The sequence below is a fragment of the Centropristis striata genome, chromosome 1, assembly GCF_030273125.1.
Source record: "Centropristis striata isolate RG_2023a ecotype Rhode Island chromosome 1, C.striata_1.0, whole genome shotgun sequence".
In the NCBI taxonomy this organism is placed as follows: Eukaryota; Metazoa; Chordata; class Actinopteri; order Perciformes; family Serranidae; genus Centropristis; species Centropristis striata.
This window is the reverse complement of record NC_081517.1, coordinates 8,488,385-8,510,865: the sequence shown is the minus strand read 5'-3', so window position 1 is coordinate 8,510,865 and position 22,481 is coordinate 8,488,385. Positions and strand designations below refer to the sequence as shown.

At 39.0% G+C, this 22,481-nt stretch overlaps 2 protein-coding genes across 3 annotated transcripts in view; one reads left to right on the top strand and one right to left on the bottom strand.

The window, feature by feature from the left end:
* The first annotated feature begins 146 nt into the window (after positions 1-146).
* Positions 147-11,735, top strand: LOC131968432 (uncharacterized). Of its 2 annotated transcripts, none has more exons than XM_059329321.1 (10): positions 147-546; positions 655-733; positions 1,499-1,858; positions 3,263-3,376; positions 3,528-3,643; positions 3,781-3,889; positions 3,989-4,125; positions 5,129-6,921; positions 9,633-9,746; positions 11,072-11,735. In XM_059329321.1, exons 1-10 carry the CDS (start codon positions 464-466, stop codon positions 11,338-11,340), a joined length of 3,174 nt encoding a protein of 1,057 aa, XP_059185304.1. In that variant the 5' UTR covers positions 147-463; the 3' UTR covers positions 11,341-11,735. The 2 variants fall into 2 exon arrangements, with proteins under 2 accessions (XP_059185304.1, XP_059185296.1); XM_059329313.1 differs by having other exon boundaries at positions 11,066-11,735.
* A 417-nt stretch (positions 11,736-12,152) lies between these two features.
* The window catches only part of LOC131968445 (voltage-dependent T-type calcium channel subunit alpha-1I-like), a 76,908-nt gene continuing 66,579 nt past the window's right edge, over positions 12,153-22,481 (bottom strand). Inside the window, exons 31-34 of the mRNA XM_059329330.1 lie at positions 22,051-22,350; positions 21,808-21,958; positions 16,653-17,212; positions 12,153-14,677 (exon numbers count right to left, since the gene is read on the bottom strand). Coding sequence (XP_059185313.1) covers positions 13,976-14,677; positions 16,653-17,212; positions 21,808-21,958; positions 22,051-22,350 — 1,713 coding nt within the window. The 3' untranslated portion in view covers positions 12,153-13,975. The remainder of the gene's footprint in view (positions 14,678-16,652; positions 17,213-21,807; positions 21,959-22,050; positions 22,351-22,481) is intronic.

Here is a 22,481-nt window from a genome sequence, read left to right as displayed (position 1 = left end):
GCGCTTATATAGAGAGAGAGAACATGACCAAATATACCAGACAATACAATACATTACCGCTAGGCGGCGCCAAGTACCCGGGTCTTCACACCCCTCTGTCCATATTTGGTAGTCCGGGGACGTGACGTTCCATAAACACGGAAGAAGCAGTGGGAGAGCGGTAAACGAGCAGTGAACGATGGAGTGAGCCATGTGAAACACAATTTACCGGACTACAACTTAAAGTCAGATATATTTTGGCAGCTAAATAGAAAAGCAGATTAGTATAGGTATAACTAGTTCAACACAGCTTTGTTTCTAGTTTTATTGGCGCAAGGCAGCCTGTGTTATCACGAGTATCCCCGTGTGCAGGTATCTAAAAGTTTGTTTTTCACTCCACTATCTTCTGACTGGCATCCTCGACTATGTGCGCCCTGCTAATATTTCCAAGAAGACACAAATAATTGATGACAAGCAGAATAAAATGGCTTTCGCAAACCTGTTCACAAGACTATCTGCTGTTGAAGAAGGCGTGAAGAGCCCAGGTCAACCAGCCTCCACACACAGGTATTTTACCATAGGTCGCTTTCATGTGTTCAGGGGGTAAGGTTACCTTGACGACCTAAGGAACTAAGGTAGGTTTAATGGTCCTCATACTCAAGTTTTGTTTTACAGGGACGAGACTGAAGATGATAAAAGAGACAAAGCCAGAAAGAGGAAAGCCCAGGCTGAGCACACTGGCCCTTATAAAAAGGTGAGCTGAACTTGAACGCTCATGAACTCACTACGTTGTCAAGTTATCATCACATATTTAATCAGTGTGTCCATAAGCACTTTATAGTTGGGCGGCATAGCAGAATACATCATAACAAATGTTCATGTGATGATAAAAGCATAGAATTTGGCAGATGTGTTGATATAATGTTTTATATTGGGAACAAAATATTGAGCCATCCCAAATTCTGGTTGCTGTGGCAGCCATTTTTTTTTTTTTTTTTTTCAAAATTGCTGTCACCAGTTGGTTAAATTTTCCTATCCCATTGGACCCACATGCAGTAATGGACATAATCTAAATCTTAAATATCCAATCCCAATATCAAATCTTCTCCTAAATATATTAAGTTATACATGTCCCAAATTTGGTGCTTTTGTCACAAAATGAACAATAGTTAGCAGTTAGCTATGCACTCACTATTAGTCAGTGTGCAGTGCTTGTTCTTCTTTTGTGTTTATTCTATTTAATTACTGTGAAAGAGAGTGTGTAGATGCTGCGCTTCTACTCACTCTACAGCTCTATTTTTCTATATTTTCTACATTGTAATAATAAACAATAATGTTAAATATCAAGCATTCCTAACTAGTTGTACATAGGTCTACCTGCAACTTGGTTTACTTCAAAATTAAGTGATATTGGTTTTGTTGTGCTTGCCTGCACAAGTATTTATGGATTTGCCAAATATGAAAAGGTCATGATGAATCTTACAATATTAATGGACATGTCATTGACATTTTTCCACAGAAACAACATTACCAAGCGCAGACCAGCAGAATTTATAATGCTGCACCCTTCAAAGACGATGACTCCAAGGCTGAACATTACCATAGGCGTGACACCGAAAGTGAACATGCAAGATTTGGCTTCACCAAAGAAGTGATGCATAACCATAGTGATAAAGCCGGATACAATAACATGTGTCACAAAGGGCAGAATTACAAAACTAGAAACAACCATAATGTGAACAAACGACAGAAAAAGAATCCAAAGGGGCAGAAAAATCAGCATCAACAGAACGACCGATGGGGACCTGCCGGTAGAGGTGGAGGCCACCATAATACACCGACTTGGAGAAAAGACCACCAACATAAACATGACAAGCAGGTAAACAAGACAGGATCTGTGTGGATAGTTATTATCCATTGTCGGTCTGTTATCTGTTGCAGTCTGAATTATAGGACCCCTGCATTATGCTAAGTAAAACAGGCACTTTAGGAACCCTTTTGAAGTAACAAGTAAGGTAGCAAACAATGGCATGACACCTCTTCGTGTTTTAATCAGTTGGTAAAAGTGTATCTAATGTAGCTTTGTACTTAAAAAGCCTCCGATAAAGGCACATAACCTGAACCCATAATAAGTGATGTACTTCATCTGAAAGCTGGAGACCTGTAAATGAATTTGAGATTTAACTCAGCACTGTTTTCTTTGTAGTCATAAATCTGTGATAAATATTAGTTTATGAATCAATTAATTTATTTAGCAAAAGTAGAAGTTGTTGCAGCAATTTTTGGATGGAGTGCATTTGTTACACTGATTGGTGCTAAATTTAACCATCTTTAACCACACAAGAATTGATGAAAAGGGTCAAGAATTCCACCAACCTGCCAGATTAAGACTTTAAGGAACACAATAGAAAAATCCATTTTGTGATTTGGTTTTAATTTGGATTTTTTGATTTCTGCAAGAATGGCATTTTCTTTGATTGGACGTCTGTTCCAGAAACGACTGAGAAGCCCCCTTATTGTCAATATAACTAAGAAAGCTATACATGCTCTGAACGCTCTAGGTCTCTAGTATGTGGTTGTAGAGTTGCATAAGGCTGTGATTATCCTAGATTATCCAGCAGGTAATTTTAATCAGTGATGTCCAGTTAAAATACATTTTGCTCTCATTACAGTGCTACTAGAATGGCTACTATGGAGATTAACATAAGCCCCTTTCAGACTGCTGTATCAAGCTGCGATATTTACACGTTTGTGACGTTTCACTTGCAAGCTGAAGGCGCTATCACAAGAATGAAATTGGGCTCATTGAATCCACAAAATTCATAGTTTCGTTCAATTTATGCAATTCCAGGGCTGTTCAGGGACCCCAGTATGCAGAAACATTCCAATACAATAAGCAAAAGTAACTTTTTTTTACATGAAAAAGACTATGGTTTCTGTCCCAAACTGCATGGGATTATCATAAAGTTGACCTGTCTGTAAAGTGGGTATCCCAACCAATTTTCATGTATATATTTTAAGATCAGTGGTCAAGGGACGTCAGTTCTGTCCTTGGTAAAATGTAGCTTTGGAGCTAACGTTGGAGCTGCCTTCTTAACAGGGCGTGGCTGGTAGCAATGGGTTCCTTAGGTCTTTCAGTTTATATGAAAGAAAAAAAGTCTGCAAGTATCAAGTCACTTTAATAAGTACAGGTGGGCAAAACAATGCTTAATTGAAATTGTGGTAATCCTATTTTCATTCAAATATTTCGTAATGTTGTTGTAATGCTCATTTTTCCTCTTAGAATGTCCAAGTGAAGCGTACAAGGGTGATGACACAGGAGTTCAAGGACCAGAACGCTGTGTTAGTGGATGGGCGGTATGTTTGCCGACATTTCCTTTGGGGAAAGTGCAACAAGGCAGGTTATGTTTACCATGTATATTATTACCTATATATTAATAAGTGATATGACAACTTTATTATCATTAAGGTGGCTTTTATTGAGTGTCTTTTATTCATTGTCATACTGTAATGCCCCGGCTATGCTTTGTTCCCTTTACTGCACACAGAATGAAGAATGCCAACTGGAACATATTCAGGGTTACAACGATCTTGTCAAAGAAGTGTGCAAATTTTACGTCCAAGGATTTTGCACAAAAGGGGAAAGTTGTCCATACATGCATAATATCCTTTGGTTAAACGACAATATTCGGTGTATCTCTCTCTTATAAAGTCTTTGTAAGGATCATTTTATATTTTACTGCTTTTTGTAAGAAACTGCAGGCTTCAGAATATCTAATATTTCCTTAACTAAGCCTTACAGTCATTTCCTTGCAAGTTCTTCCACAGGAAAGGAAAATGTTCTCAAGGAGCAGATTGCAGATTTTCACATGAGCCACTGAATGATGACACTAACCAACTGTTGAATGAGGTGTGAATGTAAAAGTCCACTCATGAAAATGTTCTTAAAATCTTTTAAAATCTTTTTTGTGGGCTAAAGATGATTGCATGTCTTTGCTTCTTACTGCAGGCATTAAAACGGGATAAAGACCTCTATGAACTTACAAAAAAGGCTGAACAGGAAATGTTGGGACAGCCAGAGAAAACGGATGAGTCCGAAATAATAGAAGCAAATGGGACTCCTGATACACTCCTGCAACCACTCAGGTATGCTCAAACTAATGTAAAGTTATCACTGTGATACTGTAAATATATAAGTCTAACTCTTTCATCAAAATGTACGTAATAATGAGAGCCAGACCCATTTATTATTTGCAAAGTATTGGCCTGTCACAGACATAAATGTCGTATCAGTGTGTGTTGGTCAGTATTTGACTGATACTGAACATACTACTATTTAGCTATGCATTTTATTTTATTCTTTTTATATAAAGGGTAATCAACTTACTGATACTGAACATACAGTACTACTTTGCTGTTTATTTAGTTATTAATTTTATTTTTTATTTCTTCTCTAGTTTCTCTTTTTATTTCTAGAATTGGTTAGTAATGCCAAAAAAAAATTACTATCTGGGCCACCATATGAGTACCGTAATCTGAATTTTTCCCCTAAAATTGTTTTCAGTCTCAGGAATTCCATATCGGTCAAGCTCTACTCATAAGAATTAATTCATACCTGTTCCTCTTCCAACAATACCTCGGTTAAGTCATGGTCACCTAACATATATATTTAAAAAAAAAAAAAAAATCTTCTTCTACTCCTTCTTCTTCTTCTTCTTCTTCTTCTTCTTCTTCTTCTTCTTCTTCTTCTTCTTCTTCTTCTTCTTCTTCTTCTTCTTCTTCTTCTTCTTCTTCTTCTTCTTCTTCTTCTTCTTCTTCTTCTTCTTCTTCTTCTTCTTCTTCTTCTTCTTCTTCTTCTTCTTCTTCTTCTTCTTCTTCTTCTTCTTCTTCTTCTTCTTCTTCTTCTTCTTCTTCTTCTTCTCTATTCTTTTCTTCTTTAACATATAGCACTCCTGTAGCGATGACAGTTAGCTCTTAAAGTTCTGTACTTACTTGGTTCCTGTGGTCTATGTCTAGTACCATCAGGTTGAATGCACTTATTGTAAGTCGCTTTGGACAAAAGCGTCTGCTAAATGACATGTAATGTAATGTAAATATGAGTCATTAATATTTGGCAACTAGTATGCTGATGTTTTCTTTAATTTTTCAGGCCTAACTTTTACAACAGCACAGAGACAAATGCTGAGAAGGAAACCTCATGTCAGACTGAAGAACCAACTGATGTCATGGAGGAAGCTGAACCACAACATGCATCAGATGCTTCCCAACATCACACGGCCCTGACAAGTACCCTCAACCACGCAGAGCCAGTTTGTTATTCAGTGGCAGCAGTGCTCGGACCTCAACTATCCAAACCTTTCTTTCGTTTCTTTACAACTCCGGAAAGTGAAGAATCTGGCTCTCTCTCTTCTTCTGATTGTACTTCAGGCTCTGCAAACCAAAGCAAAGTTCCCTACTCTGTAGATGCTGTTCTAGGGTCTTGGAAATCGGTGGAAAATGCCACATTTTGCCACACAACTACCCTGCCTACCACACAAAGTGCATCCTATACCCCAAAAAGTGACTTTAAAGAGATTACAGATCCTCTACTAAACTCTGAAACCCACAATGAGAAGGTCTTGCATTCGGTAAAGACAAGAAGTGAAGTGAACAAATCTCAGCAAAAAATGTTCAAGAGCTTGTCATCGCCCCAAGTGGAAACCAGCCTAGTTTCAAAGATCTGCCCTAGTAGTCTTGTTCTGGCCTCCACAGGTTGCAGGAAACAACATGGAAATATGCCAGCATCCCTGAAATCTGCCCAAAGAGCTGCTGATGAAGTCAAGTTGGATTTGTGTCATTCTCCTGTTACTGTGGCCAGGAAGATGGAACCCTTGAAAAATATCAGAGATGTAAAAGGAAGGATGCATGTGCCTTCAGATATTACATGCTCTGCAAAATGTAAAAGTGAAGATGTACTTCCTTTTGGACCCGCAAATGACAAAAGCATTTTTTCAAGGCCCACTAGTCAGACAAATACTTCCAAACATACTATGCCGTTGGGACCACACCTAGCTGTTAGGACATCTGACTCACAAGCCTCAATAATAAAGCCTTTTGGTCCCTCTTCAGGCCTCATGGAGTCTAAAGATAGAGCTGCTGTTCCTATTGAACCTGCCACCAGTTCCATGAAGAAAACTGATTCTGCAACCGGCTGTCATTTTGCAGCAAAACAACCCACTGAGATCCACCTGCAGTCCAGGAAGACACAATCTGCTCTCGAACATGGCACTCATCAATATTCTGCTGAAATGACACCAGAGGGCAGCATTAGAATGGAACACGGTGGTGATTTGGCAGTTGGATGTAAAAAGACCCTGAAAAGACCCTTTCATACTCTTTTCGCAAGCCCAATCACTGACATTTCGCAGCCTGTAGACCACTCTGTAAGTTCCTCTTGTCCTCCAGGCTTCATGCAGGCTTCCTGTCCTACTTCACAGTCTGGAAATTGCGGAAGTTATCGTGTTAAAAGTGCTGCCGAACCTGACAAAGCCTCTGCCAGGTCCTTCCTCAGTCTTTTTGCTGCCCCTCTAAGTGCAGCTTCTCCCCCATGCATGAAGTTTCAACAAGATGATTCAAGGTCTTCCTCCGGCTCTCAACAGCCAATCGGGTCAGCTGATAAAACACATTCATCAGACTCCAAACAAAGTGCTTCTAATTTAAAGACGCTTCTCCCAAGTCAAGCTAGAGCTAATATCAAAGAAATCCCTCATGTCCCAAGATCCCCCAATTCTTCTCCTAATTCTAAAATGGCCGAAGACAGTTCAGCAGAGCCTATAAATCAACCTACACAGCAATTGGTGAATCCCGTCTTAAGCCTTGTGTCCAGTTCTCTCAGTGAGAAGACTACCAGTCTGTCTACAACCCATGCTGATCAGCAGCTGCCCAACATCTCGTCCCGCAAAGGTAAAGGCATACCACACACTGCTTACAACATCAATTTCCAAAAAGTTGGGATGCTCTGTAAAACATGAATAAAAACCAAATGCGATAATGTGCTAAACCTTTTTGACTTATATTCAATTGAAAACCGACAAAGACATTATATTAAATGTTTTACCTTATCATTCACCTTATCATTATTCTGAATATGATGCCAACAACACATTTCCAAAAAGTTTGGACAGGTGGAACTGCATGGGCAAAAAAATCAGTTTAGGGACATTTCTCAATGTACAGTCGCAAGGAATTAAGGGATTTTACCATCTGCAATCCATGACATTATTAAAAGATTTGGAAAAAGGACAATTTGATGCACTCAGGCAGCACTGCATTAAAAATAAACATGATTAAAGGGGAGTAAAGGACATTACTACATGGACTTGGGAACACATCAGAAAGCTGCTGACTGTAAACACAGTTTATTGCTTCACCTACACATGCAGGTTAAGACTCCATGTAAAGCAAAACCTACAGGTGCATCTGGATACATTAGAATATGATGGAAAGTCCATTTCCAGTAGTTCGAGTCAAATGACCCCAACCAAGTATTGAGTGCATAATGGACACTTTTCAGAGGCCAACATTTCCATATAAAACATCAATTCTAAATTTTAGGTCTTCATTAAATGTAAGCCATAATCATTATAATTATAATTAGAAGAAATTAAGACATGAAATGTTTCATTATGTGTGTAATGGATCTATAATGTGTTATTTCCAAATTTTGAATTGAATTACTGACATAAATAAACTTTTCTATGATATTGTCATTTATTGAGATGCACCTGTATATATCAACAAAAAATGGGTAAATGTGACATCTGTAAAGTCACCATTATTACTGAAAGGTACATACAGGTGTTGGAGCTGCCGTTCAGACATCTTTTCCAGGGATATCTCTGCTTTTTTCAGCAATACAATGCCAAGCCACAGTCTGCATGTGTTGCGCCTGAACAGTGAAGCCAATGCTGCAGTGCCTTAAACCTGCATTTTTTCTAATATCCAGCAGGGGGTGACACCACCAGTTTCAAAATGTATTCAGTTTGTATATAAGTCAATAGGAATTTGACCCTGATTCTCTTAATTATCTCCGTACACATTCTCATAATTAGTTTATGTTATCAATCATTAGTTTCAAGGGTTCTTCATTACAGCATTATGTTCATTTTTCTAAATTATGGCACTATTTAGAGTAGAACAGAAGATGAAGGTGGGTATGTTTTTGGGCGTGGCTACCACAGTTTGCTGTGTGTTTTCCACTTAGAACTTATACCCTTTTACAGTGTGGTTGGACTTAATGGTCCTCTAAGGCAGCTATTCTCAACCTTGGGGCCGGGACCCCAATTGGGGTCGCGAGATGAATTCTGGGGGTCGCCAAATCATTTTGGAAGTCAGCTCTGTCTCCACTGTGTTAAAGTGCTCATGTGTTAATGTGTTTTAGTCTCTTTGGTCACTTAATGTCTTTTTTTTTGGTCATTTTGTGTGTATTTTTGATCATTTTGTGTGGTTTTTTTTTATCATTTTGTGGTCAATTTGTGTCTTTTTTGGTCATTTTGTTTTGTTTTTTTATCATTTTGTGGTCAATTTGTAACTTTTTTGGTCATTTTGTGTCTTTTTTTTTAGTCATCTTGTGTCTTTTTGGTAATTTTGTTTCTTTTTTGTGTCATTTTGTGTCTTTTTTAGTCATTTTGTCTTTTTGTGTCTTTTTTGGTAATTTTGTCTTTTTTTTTTGTCATTTTGTGTCTTTTTGGTAATTTTGTGTCTTTTTTTCGGTCATTTTGTGTCTTTTTTTTGGTCATTTTGTCATTTTTTGGGTCATTTTGTTTGTTTTTTGGGTGATCTGGACTGTGCGTGTGAGATTCTGTTCAGTGAGCGGGGGTCGTGGACAACATGCGCATGTTAAATTGGGGGTCGCGACTCAAAAAGGTTGAGAACTACTGCTCTAAGGAGTTAGCTGTGCATTTAGAAGAACGATTGTCCCTTGCTAACCAGGCTAGCAAGCTGGCGTTCGCTGATGATGCAACATCATTCTGGCTCTCAATTCGTTCTGCGCATGTACCCTTTGCAAAAAAACTCATGGGTGATGTCATGGTAAATACTTCCATTATGGTTATATAGTCTGTGGTTGGTTACAACAGCATGGTTTCTCCAAAGCATAGAGTGCAGGTACTAGACCGGCCTGTCTGCAGTCCAGACCTATCTCCCATTGAAAATATGTGGCGCATTATGAAGCACAAAATATCACCAAGCAACTGAAGTCTTATATCAAGTTATAATGGGAAAGAATTTCACTTTCAAAACTTCCAACAATTAGTGTCCTCAGTTCCTAAACGTGTACTCAGTATTGTTTAAAAAGTGATGTAATGTAAACATGCCCCTGTCTCAATTTTTTTGGAACATGTTGCAGACATAAAATTCAGAGTCTATAATTACAATCAATAATATTTAGTCATGGTATAAAATGTATAATAGTTTATCAATAAATCTATCTCCCTGTACAGTTAACAATTTAATTCTTATGAAGATTGGTTTTGAAAATATTGCAATGTTTTATTTTTCTTGAAGACAGCGTCCCACCTTTTTTCCGAATCAGGATTGTTAAAAATACTACTATTAATACTCATATGAAATGCTGATTTCCTGCTGAAATATGTTGTTCTTGCCTGATTTTGTAGGAGCGGCAGTAGCAGCCACTGCAAATTCAGTTCTGAAGACTCTGTTTCAGACCCTGAGCCCGTACCAACAGGATGGAGAGCAACCAGACCGTCTTCAGATCAGTGTCTCTTCAGGTAATGAGGTTTATTTATTAACAATAATTTGTTTAATTGGTTGGTTTGAATTACGATGTGAAAATAATGACAAAAGCAAAATAGACATGTCTTTTTTGTTATCTTCACTTAACCCAGGTGAAGGGTTAACTGCATGCTTCACAAGAATGTTGCATATTACTTGGCAGATAAAAAGAAACCAATAAGCATTTCCTCAGCAACGGCAAGCAAAAAGGGAGGAGCCTGGCGCCAAATCCCTCCGACAGGCAAATCGGGGAAATGTTTATTGAATCACCCTTTCAACTGCAGATTACACTTTTGATAACAGACACTCAGCTGTCCTGCTGTTATTACACACTTGAACTACCTGCAGAAGAAGTATTAAGTGCCCTGCTATAGAATTAATATAGTAGAAACAGTGCAATTGAAATATAGAATAACATTTGGATGGATTGCTATGAAATTTTGTATGGGCATTGAGGATGGCAGTTGTTTTTTAAAAACTTTTTTACTATCTAGACTGCTTTGTTTTAGTCCATCGGGAAATTCCTAAATGTTGAGTCGGGACAGGGCCAGCCAAAGTACATCACCAGAAAATACTTTAGCCGTGTTTCTATTAATGTTGAAGTGAAATTTAAGCCTAATTTTGAACTGTCGCATTAAGGAAATTGTGAATTAGGAACATTTCTATCAACTGGTTCAGAGCGAATAAATGTAAATGTATTGCTGAAGGCTAATCCGCCAGCAAACAGTAGTGGTAGAGATTGCAGGAGAGAGGAAGCAGAAAATAGAGGTTACTAATCGGACAACTTTGGCCACCTACGAGAGAAACTGGAGAGAAGTCTTCAGGAATTGGATTAAATGGGGAAACTTTATAATTGGCTGATCAGTCATGTGAGTTAAATGTTCGCTATGTCGGAACCATTTCAGAAACAGCATTTCCCCCTCAGGTGTAGCACATTTACTATATTTCAAAAAAGGCAGAATCGTTTATAAAAACACGTTTTCGAAAGTTGTATAGAATTTGTGTTTCCATCAAGCTTTTCTCATGCAAATCGTTTGTACCTGCTCACCAAAGTTGCATGATGATAAGAAAAGGCGCTCAAAATGCAGAGTGGGAATGACAGAGACACGATTCTCCCTATTACAAGTCAGTGCAGCATCAAAATATTGTTTTAAACAAATGCTTTGGGTGCTGTGGGGGTTTGTTTTTGAAATGTCTATTGGCCAGATGAGACTCTTGATTTTCAGCAGTCTTTCTCTGGATAGTGTGCAACTTCTCATGACTTTGTACCTTTTTTCTCCTGTTTTCCTGTTATTGTTTGTAATCTGCTCCTAAGACTCAGGATTCCCAGCCCAACAGTCCTCTGAGAAAGCAGTTGAACACCCAACAGAGCACCAACCTGCTTTTCAGAGTCAGGGAGTGGTTGAACCTGAGGTGAGGAACTCTGGCACACACAACCTGCCATGCAAACCACTGATGCAGCATCACAGCCAACAGAGACAGAAGCAGTCATCAGAGGAGGGAAAGAGCGTAAATGGAAGCGTTGTGGCGACACCACTCAAGGACCTTTTTAAGACTTTGGAACCCGCAGGTTTCCACTTCGGACCTTAACATTGGATTACTTTGAAGATTATTACACTAATAATCTTAATTAATCTTGCTTTGTGGTCAGTCATGATAATGTTCATGTTATAAGGATGCACATATTTAAATTGTGTTCCATATTTCAACAGCTTCATTCTAAGTCTTTTTTTTTTTTAGGATTTCTTATTTGTTGCACTGTAAAAAAAAAAAGGAAAAAAAAGTTATAATTTAACATTAAAATATTTCTGAATTCTGACTTAAATGTCAACTGCAAAGAAAGTTAATAATATAAATTTGGGTTAAACTCAAAAGTATGGCGAACTAGTTTGAACGAGTTTGGTCATGTGTGTGCATGCATGCATGTGTCTCTGTCTGGCCGCTGTTTTTCTGTCTTTTCTGGCCATATTATGCTCTAATATGCAACAACAATTGACCCATTTCTATTTCATTTTTGGTATTAGTAGTAGTTGTATGTCATCAGAATTTCATGAAAAATGTTATAGTTTAGTATGTCATCAAAATTTCATAAAATGTCATCAAAATTGTATAAATGTCATAGTATAGTATGTCTTTAAAATTTTAATTATATTGCATAAAAAAATGATTGTTAAAAGTCATCAAATTGTCAAAGTATAGTATGAAATAAAACGTTATACTAATGTCAAATAAAGTGTTTTGTTTTTTTTAAAGGCGCTTATTGCCTTAATTTTCAATAAATTTATTTATTTACACCCTTTAAACTCCTCTTATTGTATTTTATAAAGGGGAAAATAACAGATTCAGAAAAGATAAACTGACATCCAAAACTGTAGATTCAGAAACACGGTGATGGAGTCAAATGAAAGTCAGACAGGAAGTGGTTTTATTCCAGCACTGTCCAATTATGTTACTGCAGGTGAGCTTACTGTATATCATTCCCTGCTTTCATTCTGCAGCAACATTATACAATATTATGAACATTTGCATCATCCAGAGGCATCATTATCATCATCGCCATCATCATAATTATAATCAACATCCCATGACATCATCATCAATCATCCTCCTTATCATCACAAGCACCAGCAGATAAATTGACATTCAAAATGTAGAAATTCTCCTTTGTAGTTCTCATATCATTGCTGCAATGTTAATAAAATATAATCTTATAATCGCCTTTGTTTCTACAAAGTTTTACACGCCGTTATATATCACCTGAATAAGCCCTTCTGTACATCTGCTTCTGTCTGAATTTAACCCCCGCACCCGTAATCTCTTCAAACGTCAGGTGAGACGGGCCAGCTCTGGCTTCAGAGAGCAGGGGGCAATCTAACGCTGCAGACCTGGGATCACATGCTTCACACTCACCTGCGTCTGAACTACCTCTACCCTGAGAATACTAAGACAGAGAAAAGGAAAGTGGAAGGGGCGAGAAACTAAGCCGACTGAACATTCGAATGGGTGGGATCAGGAAAAAAGAGAGGTAGAAACTACTAAAGCCGAGGTCACACTACACGGTATTTTAACTCTAAGTGCAAATTGATTTTTCTGACTGTCAGGGACGGGTGGATTCAGAGGGCCCTCAAACATCACAAAGATGTCAATGTTTGATTTGACATGGAAAAATACTGCAATCTCACAATAATCAAGCAAGTTCAAGTGGCAGTTTCCTGTAGGTTAAGAGGTACGAAAAATAGGAATATTAGTCATATTTAAAAACAAACAAAAAAATCCACTCTGTTAGATTCCTTTTTTGCTCCACTTAAAAGAAGCTGCTGTACAATTAACTTTAAGCATTAAGTGTCTAATAAAATGTGCCTGCACCAATCTACATAAGCGTGCAATTACAAATTAAGCTTTTTTGATATAAAATTCTGTCTGCCTTGTGAGTTAAAAATCTATTTCTTTTGTAAACATAAAACGTAATTTCTGCACCACAGAGCATGAAATTAGGGAATTTTACTAAAAGTAAACTGGTGATTTAGAAAGTTATAAGACTGAACGAGATGCTGAGAAAGTTGTTTTAAGTTGGTTAGAAAACAAATCAGCAGCTTAATTAATTTTCATGGTTTGGTGGTTCAAGCCTCTGAAATGTGGAGACTTGTGGCCTTTTTCGAGTGTTTTATGGAGCAAAATAATCATTGGTTTATCAAGAGTAATTTTGAATAATTGTCCTTGTGTACATGAGCAGATCAATCATCTGTGCTGCATCTTTCAGGGTAATTTTGTCTTGTACTCTGACCTGGGCTTGAGGTACAAGGAAAAGGATGAGAGTGAGGGAAGGAGGAGGAGAGCAAGCAAAGGGAAGGTTAATGTTCGAGTAAATATAGCAGGGAAGTGACTACTGTGTCTGAAACTAAAGCTAGGACTATGACCGAAGAAAAGGAAACGTCTACTTGTGTGCATCTTGTGTGCAAATAGCACGACGGGGTTAGAGTCTTTGAACACACACACACACACACACACACACACGCTCATACACACACAGTCTGAAAGATTTTCTGCTCAAACACCCTGTGAAAATCTTGCAATTGGACGGGATGAGGTGAGGGGCGGGGCCTAAAACAGGACACAGGCATCCCTCCTGCTTTGGATTGCGGCGCCGGCCCCTCTCGTGTGCTTCAGCAGCACGTCGGGCTCCTCCACTGTCACAGAATAAATAATCCATCGACACTGAGTCCAATTAGTCGTCAACAGAACTGCCCTCTGGTTGATTAGGAGACAGTGACGTGGCATCAAACGACAGAGTCCGCCTCCTCAGCTCCACACTGCTGTCCATCAGCTGGGTTGCCATGGTAACCGGCTCCTCTCCCGGTGGCGGGCTCATCCTCTGCTTCCTGTTCCTGCCTGACACCGGAGACACTGATTGGCTGAGGCGGCTCTTGTGCTCCACGGGGCTCGGGGTGAGGTGTCTGCTTTTGTGTGAGGAGCCTGGAGGGGGTCGTGTGTGTGCCTGAACAGAACTGTTTATACGACTGACTTCCTCGTCAGCGTCGTCTAACTGCAGTCCGGGGTCGGCGCCGGGGCCGGGGCCAGGGCCGGCCGCTCTGGAGCTACAGAGCGGCGCTGATAAGGTGGATTCGCCACGAGGGACCTTCAGACTGGACGACCTCTGCGGGCTGACAGGCCGCTTCTCGACATCTGTTTCTGGCTGCGAGCCGCAGATGGCCTGCTCAGGTACGTGTTCTTGCCCAGTGGTTTCACTGTGGCTCCGGCTGTGGCTCCTGCTTGAGATGACCCGCTGGGGGTGTGTATATTTCAGTGTGTGTACACTGGACGATCGCTGGCGTGGTGGTGAGGAAGAGACGGCGGGCACAGTGAGGTGAGGCTCTGCCAGATCGTCAGCTGAGCCGCTCTGATCCAGAGAGTCACAGCGCACAGCCTCCTGCAGAGACAACACATAAACATAAACAAACATAGATGACACAGACCTAATGACATGTTGGGTTTTGCTATAGACTCTATAAAGAAGTGGAGTTTGCCTACAAGTCTGAAAAGTGACGCTAATGTGGAAGAGCCCTAAACCTGCATTCTTTCTAATGCACAGCAGGGGGCGACTCCACTGGTTACAAAAAGAAGTCAGATTGTATAGAAGTCTAACTAACCAGATTAATCCAGGTTTTTAGTATATTTTTTATTGCTACATGGCAAACAAGGTAGCAGTAGGTGCAGTAGATTCTCAGAAAACCAACAAGACCCAGCATTCGTGATATGCACGCTCTTAAGGCTGTGCAATTGGGCAATTAGTTGAAAGGGGTGTGTTCAAAAAAATAGCAGTGTGGCATTCAATCAGTGAGGTCATCAGTTTTGTGAAAAAACAGGTTTGAATCAAGAATAAAGAGGTGCAAACAATTATAGGCTAAAATGATCTCTAATGCTTTAAAATGGAGAGCAAAACCAGAGACACGTGGCAGAAAACAGAAGACAACCATCAAAATGGATGGAAGAATAAGCAGAATGGCAAAGGATCAGCCAATGATCAGCTCCAGGATGATCAAAGACAGTCTGGAGTTACCTGGAAGTGCTGTGACAGTTAGAAGACGTCTGTGTGAAGCTAATCTATTTACAAGAATCCCCCTGCAAAGTCCCTCTGTTAAAAAAAAAGGCATGTGCAGAAGAGGTTACAGTTTGCCAAAGAACACATCAACTGGCCTAAAGAGAAACGGAGGAGCATTTTGTGGACTGATGAGAGTAAAAATGTTTTTTTTGGGTCCAAGGGCCGCAGACAGTTTGTGAGACGAGCCCCAAACTCTGAATTCAAGCCACAGTACACAGTGAAGACAGTGAAGCATCATGATATGGGCATGTTTCTCCTACTATGGTGTTGGGCCTATTTATCACATACCAGGGATCATGGATCAGTTTGCATATGTCAAAATACTTGAAGAGGTCATGTTGCCTTATGCTGAAGAGGACATGCCCTTGAACTGGGCGTTTCAACAAGACAATGACCCCAAACACACTAGTAAACCAGCAAAATATTTGTTCCAAACCAACAACATTGATATTATGGAGTGGCCAGCCCAATCCCCGGACCTTAATCCAATTGAGTTTCTGAAGCAAAACCAAGAAATGTAAATGAATTGTGCAATGTTGTTGGAGAATCTTGGAGTGGAATAACAGCTGAAAGGTGCCACAAGTTGTTTGACTCCATGCCACACAGATGTGAAGCAGTTATAAAAAAACTGTGGTCATACAACTAAATATTAGTTTAGTGATTCACAGGATTGCTAAATCCTAGAAACAAAAAAGTTTGTACAAAATAGTTTTGAGTTTGTAAAGTCAACTGCTACACTGCTATTTTTTTAACACACCCCTTCGTCTTAAGAGCGTGCATATCATGAATGCTGGGTCTTGTTGGTTTTCTGAGAATCTACTGCACCTACTGGTACCTTGTTTGCCATGTAGCAATAAAAAATATACTAAAAACCTGAATTAATCTGTTTAGTCACATTGGACTGGTATTATATTGAACACTATTGTATATTTAAATACTCATGAAATTGTTTGTGGGTGTTTATGTTTTCATGAAAGTTATAAACTTGATCATTGCCAGCCAAAAGTAGCATCCAAATTCTGTGAATATTAATGTGAATGCACGTGCTAACTAAATTACTTCAGGTTATCAGTCAGCTCCACCCCTCTCCTTCCCAACTACACCCTCTTGTTGAAATTGCAATGGCCAAAATGGTACTCCACAAACCAGTTGGGGACCTATTTGCTATAGGTTGTGAAAGACAAATCTATTTTAAAATGTGTATGATGCACAGAATGGCGTTTAAAAATGGCAAAAACACTTGGTGTGTGAAGAGAAGAGAAGAACAAGAAGAGGAGAAAAGGGAGAGGTGATAATAACACACCTGTCTCCGGAGCTGTCTGCTTGCAGTGCGGAAGGATGCTGGTCTCTTCAGGACTGAGCTGTCTGGAACATATGAGGGACTCAGCTTGTTTCTGTCTAAACTGTCTTCAGGACTGAGCCACTGAGAGGGACGCCTGCCGGCACTGTGTGTTGGACTCAGCCTGAGTGAGGGATGTCTGTCTATACTGTGGCTGGACATGAGTTTGGGTCTGTCTGGGTTGTGGTCTGGATGGTGCCTGTATCCGTCCACGCTGCGAGTAGAGCTGAGTCTGTGTCTGTTTATCCGATGGGCTGGGCTGAATCTGTATCCGTCTATGCTGTGAGCTGAGCTGAGTCTGTGTCTGTTTTTCCTGTGAGCCGGGCTAAACCTGTGTCCCTCCACGCTGTCAGCTGGACTGAGTCTGTGCGGGGAGTATCTGTCGATGCTCTGAGTTGTGCTGAGGCAGATCTTTGGCCTCGAGCTGCGTCCCGTCCCCAGTGAAGCGTGGCTGATGGCCGGCAGAGCACCTGGAACCTGCAGCAGCGAGCCGCCTCCACTGGAGCCCAGAGATGACATGGAGCCTGCAGACGATAATGTGCCCAAGATCACGTGTTACTCTCTGTTTTACTCACTAAAATATCATTTGTTGCTTTGAAAATATGAGTAAAAAATATCTTATGCACCTACAGACTGCGGGATTTTAGCAAATATTTTAACTTTACATTTAGTCATTTAGCAGACGCTTTTATCCAAAGTGACTTACAGGAAGAGTAAAAGCAAACAATCAAGGTATAGTGCAATAAGAGCTATTAGTGCATCAATAAGTGCTAGTGACAATTCTTTGAGGAGTAGAATTATCGTGTGGTGCTAGGAGAGAAGATGCTCTTTACTGTGACATGACACTGATAAACTGATAAAATGGCTGCCATTTTTATGTTGAAAATAACAAAGAAGAAGATTTAAATTGTTTGTTTTTTTACACAAGAATGGAATGCTTTAGACTCAAGAGCCTTAAACCTGCATTATTTCTGATGACCAGCAGGGGGCGACTCCACTGGTTACAAAAAGAAGCAAGATTGTAAAGAAGTCTATAGGAAAATGTCTCTACTTCTCAGTTTATGGTCTTGATTGATAGTTTAAAGTCCTCTTCAAACATGAAACATTATGTTAATTTTTTACAAAATATGGTCATATTTAGAGTAACATAATAATGGCAACTGTTCAACTGTGCACATGAAAAGAACGTAATCAGCATGTGTCATCCGTCTATGCTGCTATAGTCATAGAGAGGGAGAGCATTTGGTAGAGATAATCATAAGCTAAGCAAGAATCCAACCCTTGCAATAGTGATATTTACATGTATGGAAACAAATCCAAATAATTAGAGGAGGAGGAGAATGTGGAACCAGGTTGTGGCAAGGGAAAAGAGAATCGGTGTGTAAGTGTTTATTAGCATTTACTAGCATTCAGCAGTGTGGCAGCAATCAGTGCGTCATTTCATGCTGCATTTCTGTTCGTTGTTTAGTTTAGTAGACGTAGGTGGTAGCAGCAGCGCTAAATTGACACTGTCAGAATTTATTTCATCCCATTTTTGGTTATAGTCATCTTTTAACCTTTCTCACAGTGTGAAAAAATCACACAGTGTGTACCGGGCTTATATTGTGTTGTTAACTTTCTATTATTTATTGGGATTTATTGGGAAAATTCTTTATTCATTAACACAATTGTTACGATTTACAACACTGTTTGCCTATTTTTTTATTATTGAATTGAATTTGAATGCAATGCTTATCTCTATTTCTCTTACAAACAATAAAAAGCAGGTTCTCAGAATATTACAAACAAATTTGATGAAACAACCTGAATTCAAATTAATTGCCTTTCTCAAATGTCTTTATTTACTTTTATTTATTTAAGATTTTCGATAATTTTGTATTATTATGATTATTAAAAATAGTATAAGCATTAATATTATTACTATTAATAATAATTACTAGAATATTTATTATTCTCTCATTGTATGGTTTTTATTTTATTTTCATAGCTTTTTTTCACATTTATGCACTTTTATTGTTGTCAGCTCTCTGATGTGATATGTGTGTTTTTATTTGGTAAATAAAGTTTTGTTTTAAAAAGTAAAAGATCACATGGAAACTTTGATGAAAAGAAAAACAAACAGAAAACAGTATTTCATAAGAGACAAATGGATTTTTGAAAAGAACAACTGTCTAGACTGGATTGGATTTTTCTGTTAGATATATTATTTAAAGATGAAGCTGGTTCTTCTCACATTTCAGAAACTTCAGCTTCTTATAATTGATGATATTAATGTTGTCCACATGTATGCATTTATTTCCAACATACAGTCCACGAGGGAATGTTACCAGATTGTTTGATTCGTTTGTTTTGGGTTTTTTGAAAGTGATGCTGAGATTCAGTCTTCATCTGATTAGCGGAGGTCAGTTTTCTTAAATGGATATAGATGGGTCCTATCTTAGGGAACAATCACATCACTGATATTGATAATAATACAATAATACAAAATATAGAATGAAACAAGATGTTTTCCTGGAACGTTTGCTTATTTTTAGGGTCATACTTGAATTTTGGGATTCTACTCCAACATGTTTACATCCAAAAAACACATTATTTCTCTCATGCTGTCTGTCTAAATATACCTGTATTCAACCTCTGCCTGAAATGCTCAGTGTTAGAGCCCGTCTCTTTGAACCCCCCTCCAGTTGCAGCCAGGGAATGATTGTAGCAGTACTTTCTACCTATATATAGTATTTTTTCAGACTGTAGCTCAATAGAGTGATGTGTAACAACCGCACCAGCACTTCAGCACTTTAATCACAGACTATTAAACACCATGTTGTCAACAACAACAACTTTTTTAAAGTATTTTAGCTATATGAGGGAATGTATGTTTATTATGTCTGTCCATACGCTGTTTGTGACACTGTAATTTCCTAGGATCGATCGATCGATCTATCTATCTATCTATCTATCTATCTATCTATCTATCTATCTATCTATCTATCTATCTATCTATCTATCTATCTATCTATCTATCTATCTATCTATCTGAAGTATTACACCATGTCAACGCTTCTCAGATTCTTCTTGTATTAATGGGAAGTTTTTTATGATGCACTGTCACCGAGCAAAATTTACCTATGGGGACAATAATTTTTAACCTGACCTAATCTACAGTTGTGACATCACAACCTTACAGAAGTCAAGACGGCTCGTTTGAAGGCACATTTTCTGAATAAAAGGCTGTGTACATTTATCCGTGGATTGGGCTTTTGATTCACAGTATTTGTATAGCACTTAGACCTGCTTTATGAACAAAAAAGACATGGGAAATATTTTTTTACCATATGAAAAAAAAACCTTGGCCTATATTCTATATTAAATATATTTTCTTTTGATGCCACAAAGGACAAAATGAAATGCTTGGTTTTCCTTACTGTCTGTAAAGTGTCTTGCAATTTTGAAAACCACTATATACACTCACTGGCCACTTCATTAGCAAGCAAGGTGTAGCTCATAAAGTGGACAGTGTGTGGTCTTCTGCTGCTGTAGCCCATCTGCTTCAAGGTTGGACATGTTGTGCACTCAGAGATGGTCTTCTGCAGACCTTGGTTGTAACGAGTGGTTATTTGAGTTACTGTTGTCTTTCTATCACCTCAAACTAGTCTGGCCGTTCTCCTCTGACCTCTGGCATCAACAAGGCATTTTGGCCCACTGGATATTTTCTCTTTCTCAGACCATTCTCTGAAAATTCTAGAGATGGTTTTGTGTAAAAAATCCCAGTAGATCAGCAGTTTCTGAAATATTCAGACCAGGTGGTAGCAGCAGTGCTAAACTGACACTGTCAGAATTTATTTCATCTTTGGTTATGGTCATCTTTTAACCTTTCTCACAGTGTGAAAACATGACACAGTGTGTACCGGGCTTCTATTGTGATGTTTACTTTCTATTATTTATTGGGATTTATTGGGAAAATTCTTTATTCATTAACAGAATTGTTACGATTTACAACACTGTTTGCCTATTTTTTTTATTATTGAATCGAATAAGAATGCAATGCTTATCTCTATTTCTCTTACAAACAATGAAAAGCAGGTTCTCAGGATATTACAAACAAATTTGATGAAACAACCTGAATTCACATTAATTGCCTTTCTCAAATGTCTTTATGTCTGCCTGTCTTTAGTTACTTTTATTTATTTAAGATTTTCAATAATTTTGTATTATTATGATTATTAAGAATAGTATAAACATTAATATTATTACTATTAATAATAATTACTAGAATATTTATTATTCTCTCATTGTATGGTTTTATTTTATTTTCATAGCTTTTTTTCATATTTATGCACTTTTATTGTTGTCAGCTCTCTGATGTGATATGTGTGTTTTTATTTGGTAAATAAAGTTTTGTTTTAAAAAGTAAAAGATCACATGGACCAGCCCATCTGGCACCAACAACAACCATTGCACGTTCAAAGTCACTTAAATCACCTTTCTTCCCCATTCTGATGCTCAGTTTGAACTTCAGCAGCTCGTCTTCACCATGTCTACATACCTAAATGCACTGAGTTGCTGCCATTTGATTGACTGAGTAGATATCTGCATCAATGAGCAGTTGAACAGGTGTACCTAATAAAGTGGCTAACTACTCCCTATTATTATTATTATTATGATTATTAATATTGTTGTGAGTTAATATAATCTAGGTAGAGGTCTTGCTTTGGCCCACTCTCTGTACATTACATTCTTTATTCTGTTCTGTAAAACTCAGTGTGACACTTTTTATATGATGAATTTACAAAAAAACAACAAGCTGTTTTAATGTGCCACCCAGTGTGATGTCACAAGTGGAAAACTACGGGTGGGACGGGACCAGCCGTCGTGGAAAAAATGATCAACAATGAGCTCTGTCGGCATAAACGAGTGCTGCCAGGCTGTCACTGATACTGTATTTAAAAAAAACCCATCTACCTCTGCAAGGCCTATAATAACAGCACCTCTTGTTGTGCTGCATCACAGCACAACTGCCTTCTCTGCTATTTATGGAAGCAATAACCTTTACAGCAATCAGTTAGTGGTTATAGCACAGTGAGAACTGTTCCTTAATTTAATTGGCTATAAACAACCAAATTACCTGAGTAGCTGTAGCCGGAGTACGCTTCGTGGCAAATGGGAGGATAAGGGGAGCATCTGAGTGGCTGAACGTAGCTGTCGCTGGGGAGAGACAGCATGCGTCCTATGCTCAGCAGGTTGCCATGGGAACAGTCCTCATCCTCAACCTGCACCTGCCACATGAAATCATCACCGCTGTCAACGTTACAGTCACCTCCACCGCCTCCCCCCCTTCCACGCAGAAATATGAAAAGCTCTCCGTTACCTGGGCAGGTGTGTCCACATTTTGCAGCAGGTCTCCGCCCACAGACACGTAGCTGTGGCGCCGCTTGGCCTCCTCCCTCTCCTCCCTCTCCTTCTGCTCCTCCCTCTCCTTCTTCTCCTCCATCTCCTCCAGCGCCGCCTCCTTGTTGCTCTCCTCCAGGTGCTTCATCAGAACGGCCACGACCACGTTGACCAGCACAAACTGAGCAGTGAGGACGAAGGTGACGAAGTAAACGGGAGAGATCAGCGGCAGGTAGGTGAGGCAGTGGCGCTCCTGCGGGCGACACTCTCTCAACGTGTCCTGGATGGCGAAGGTGACAGAAGAGGATAAAGATTAATAGGCAATGAAGAAAACTGATAAGAGATAAAGGGATTTAAGGTGATATTCAGATACATTAATGTAGTATTTCCCTTCTTCTCCAACAGGGGGAG

Bases quoted from the DNA above. Each gene is read 5' to 3' on its own strand.
- LOC131968432 (XM_059329313.1), top strand. From the start codon at position 464: ATGGCTTTCGCAAACCTGTTCACAAGACTATCTGCTGTTGAAGAAGGC. The intron at 3,644-3,780 runs TATCCTTTGGTT...CTAAGCCTTACA, and splicing joins AGTTGTCCATACATGCATAA to GTCATTTCCTTGCAAGTTCT. The intron at 3,890-3,988 runs GTGTGAATGTAA...TTCTTACTGCAG, and splicing joins CTAACCAACTGTTGAATGAG to GCATTAAAACGGGATAAAGA.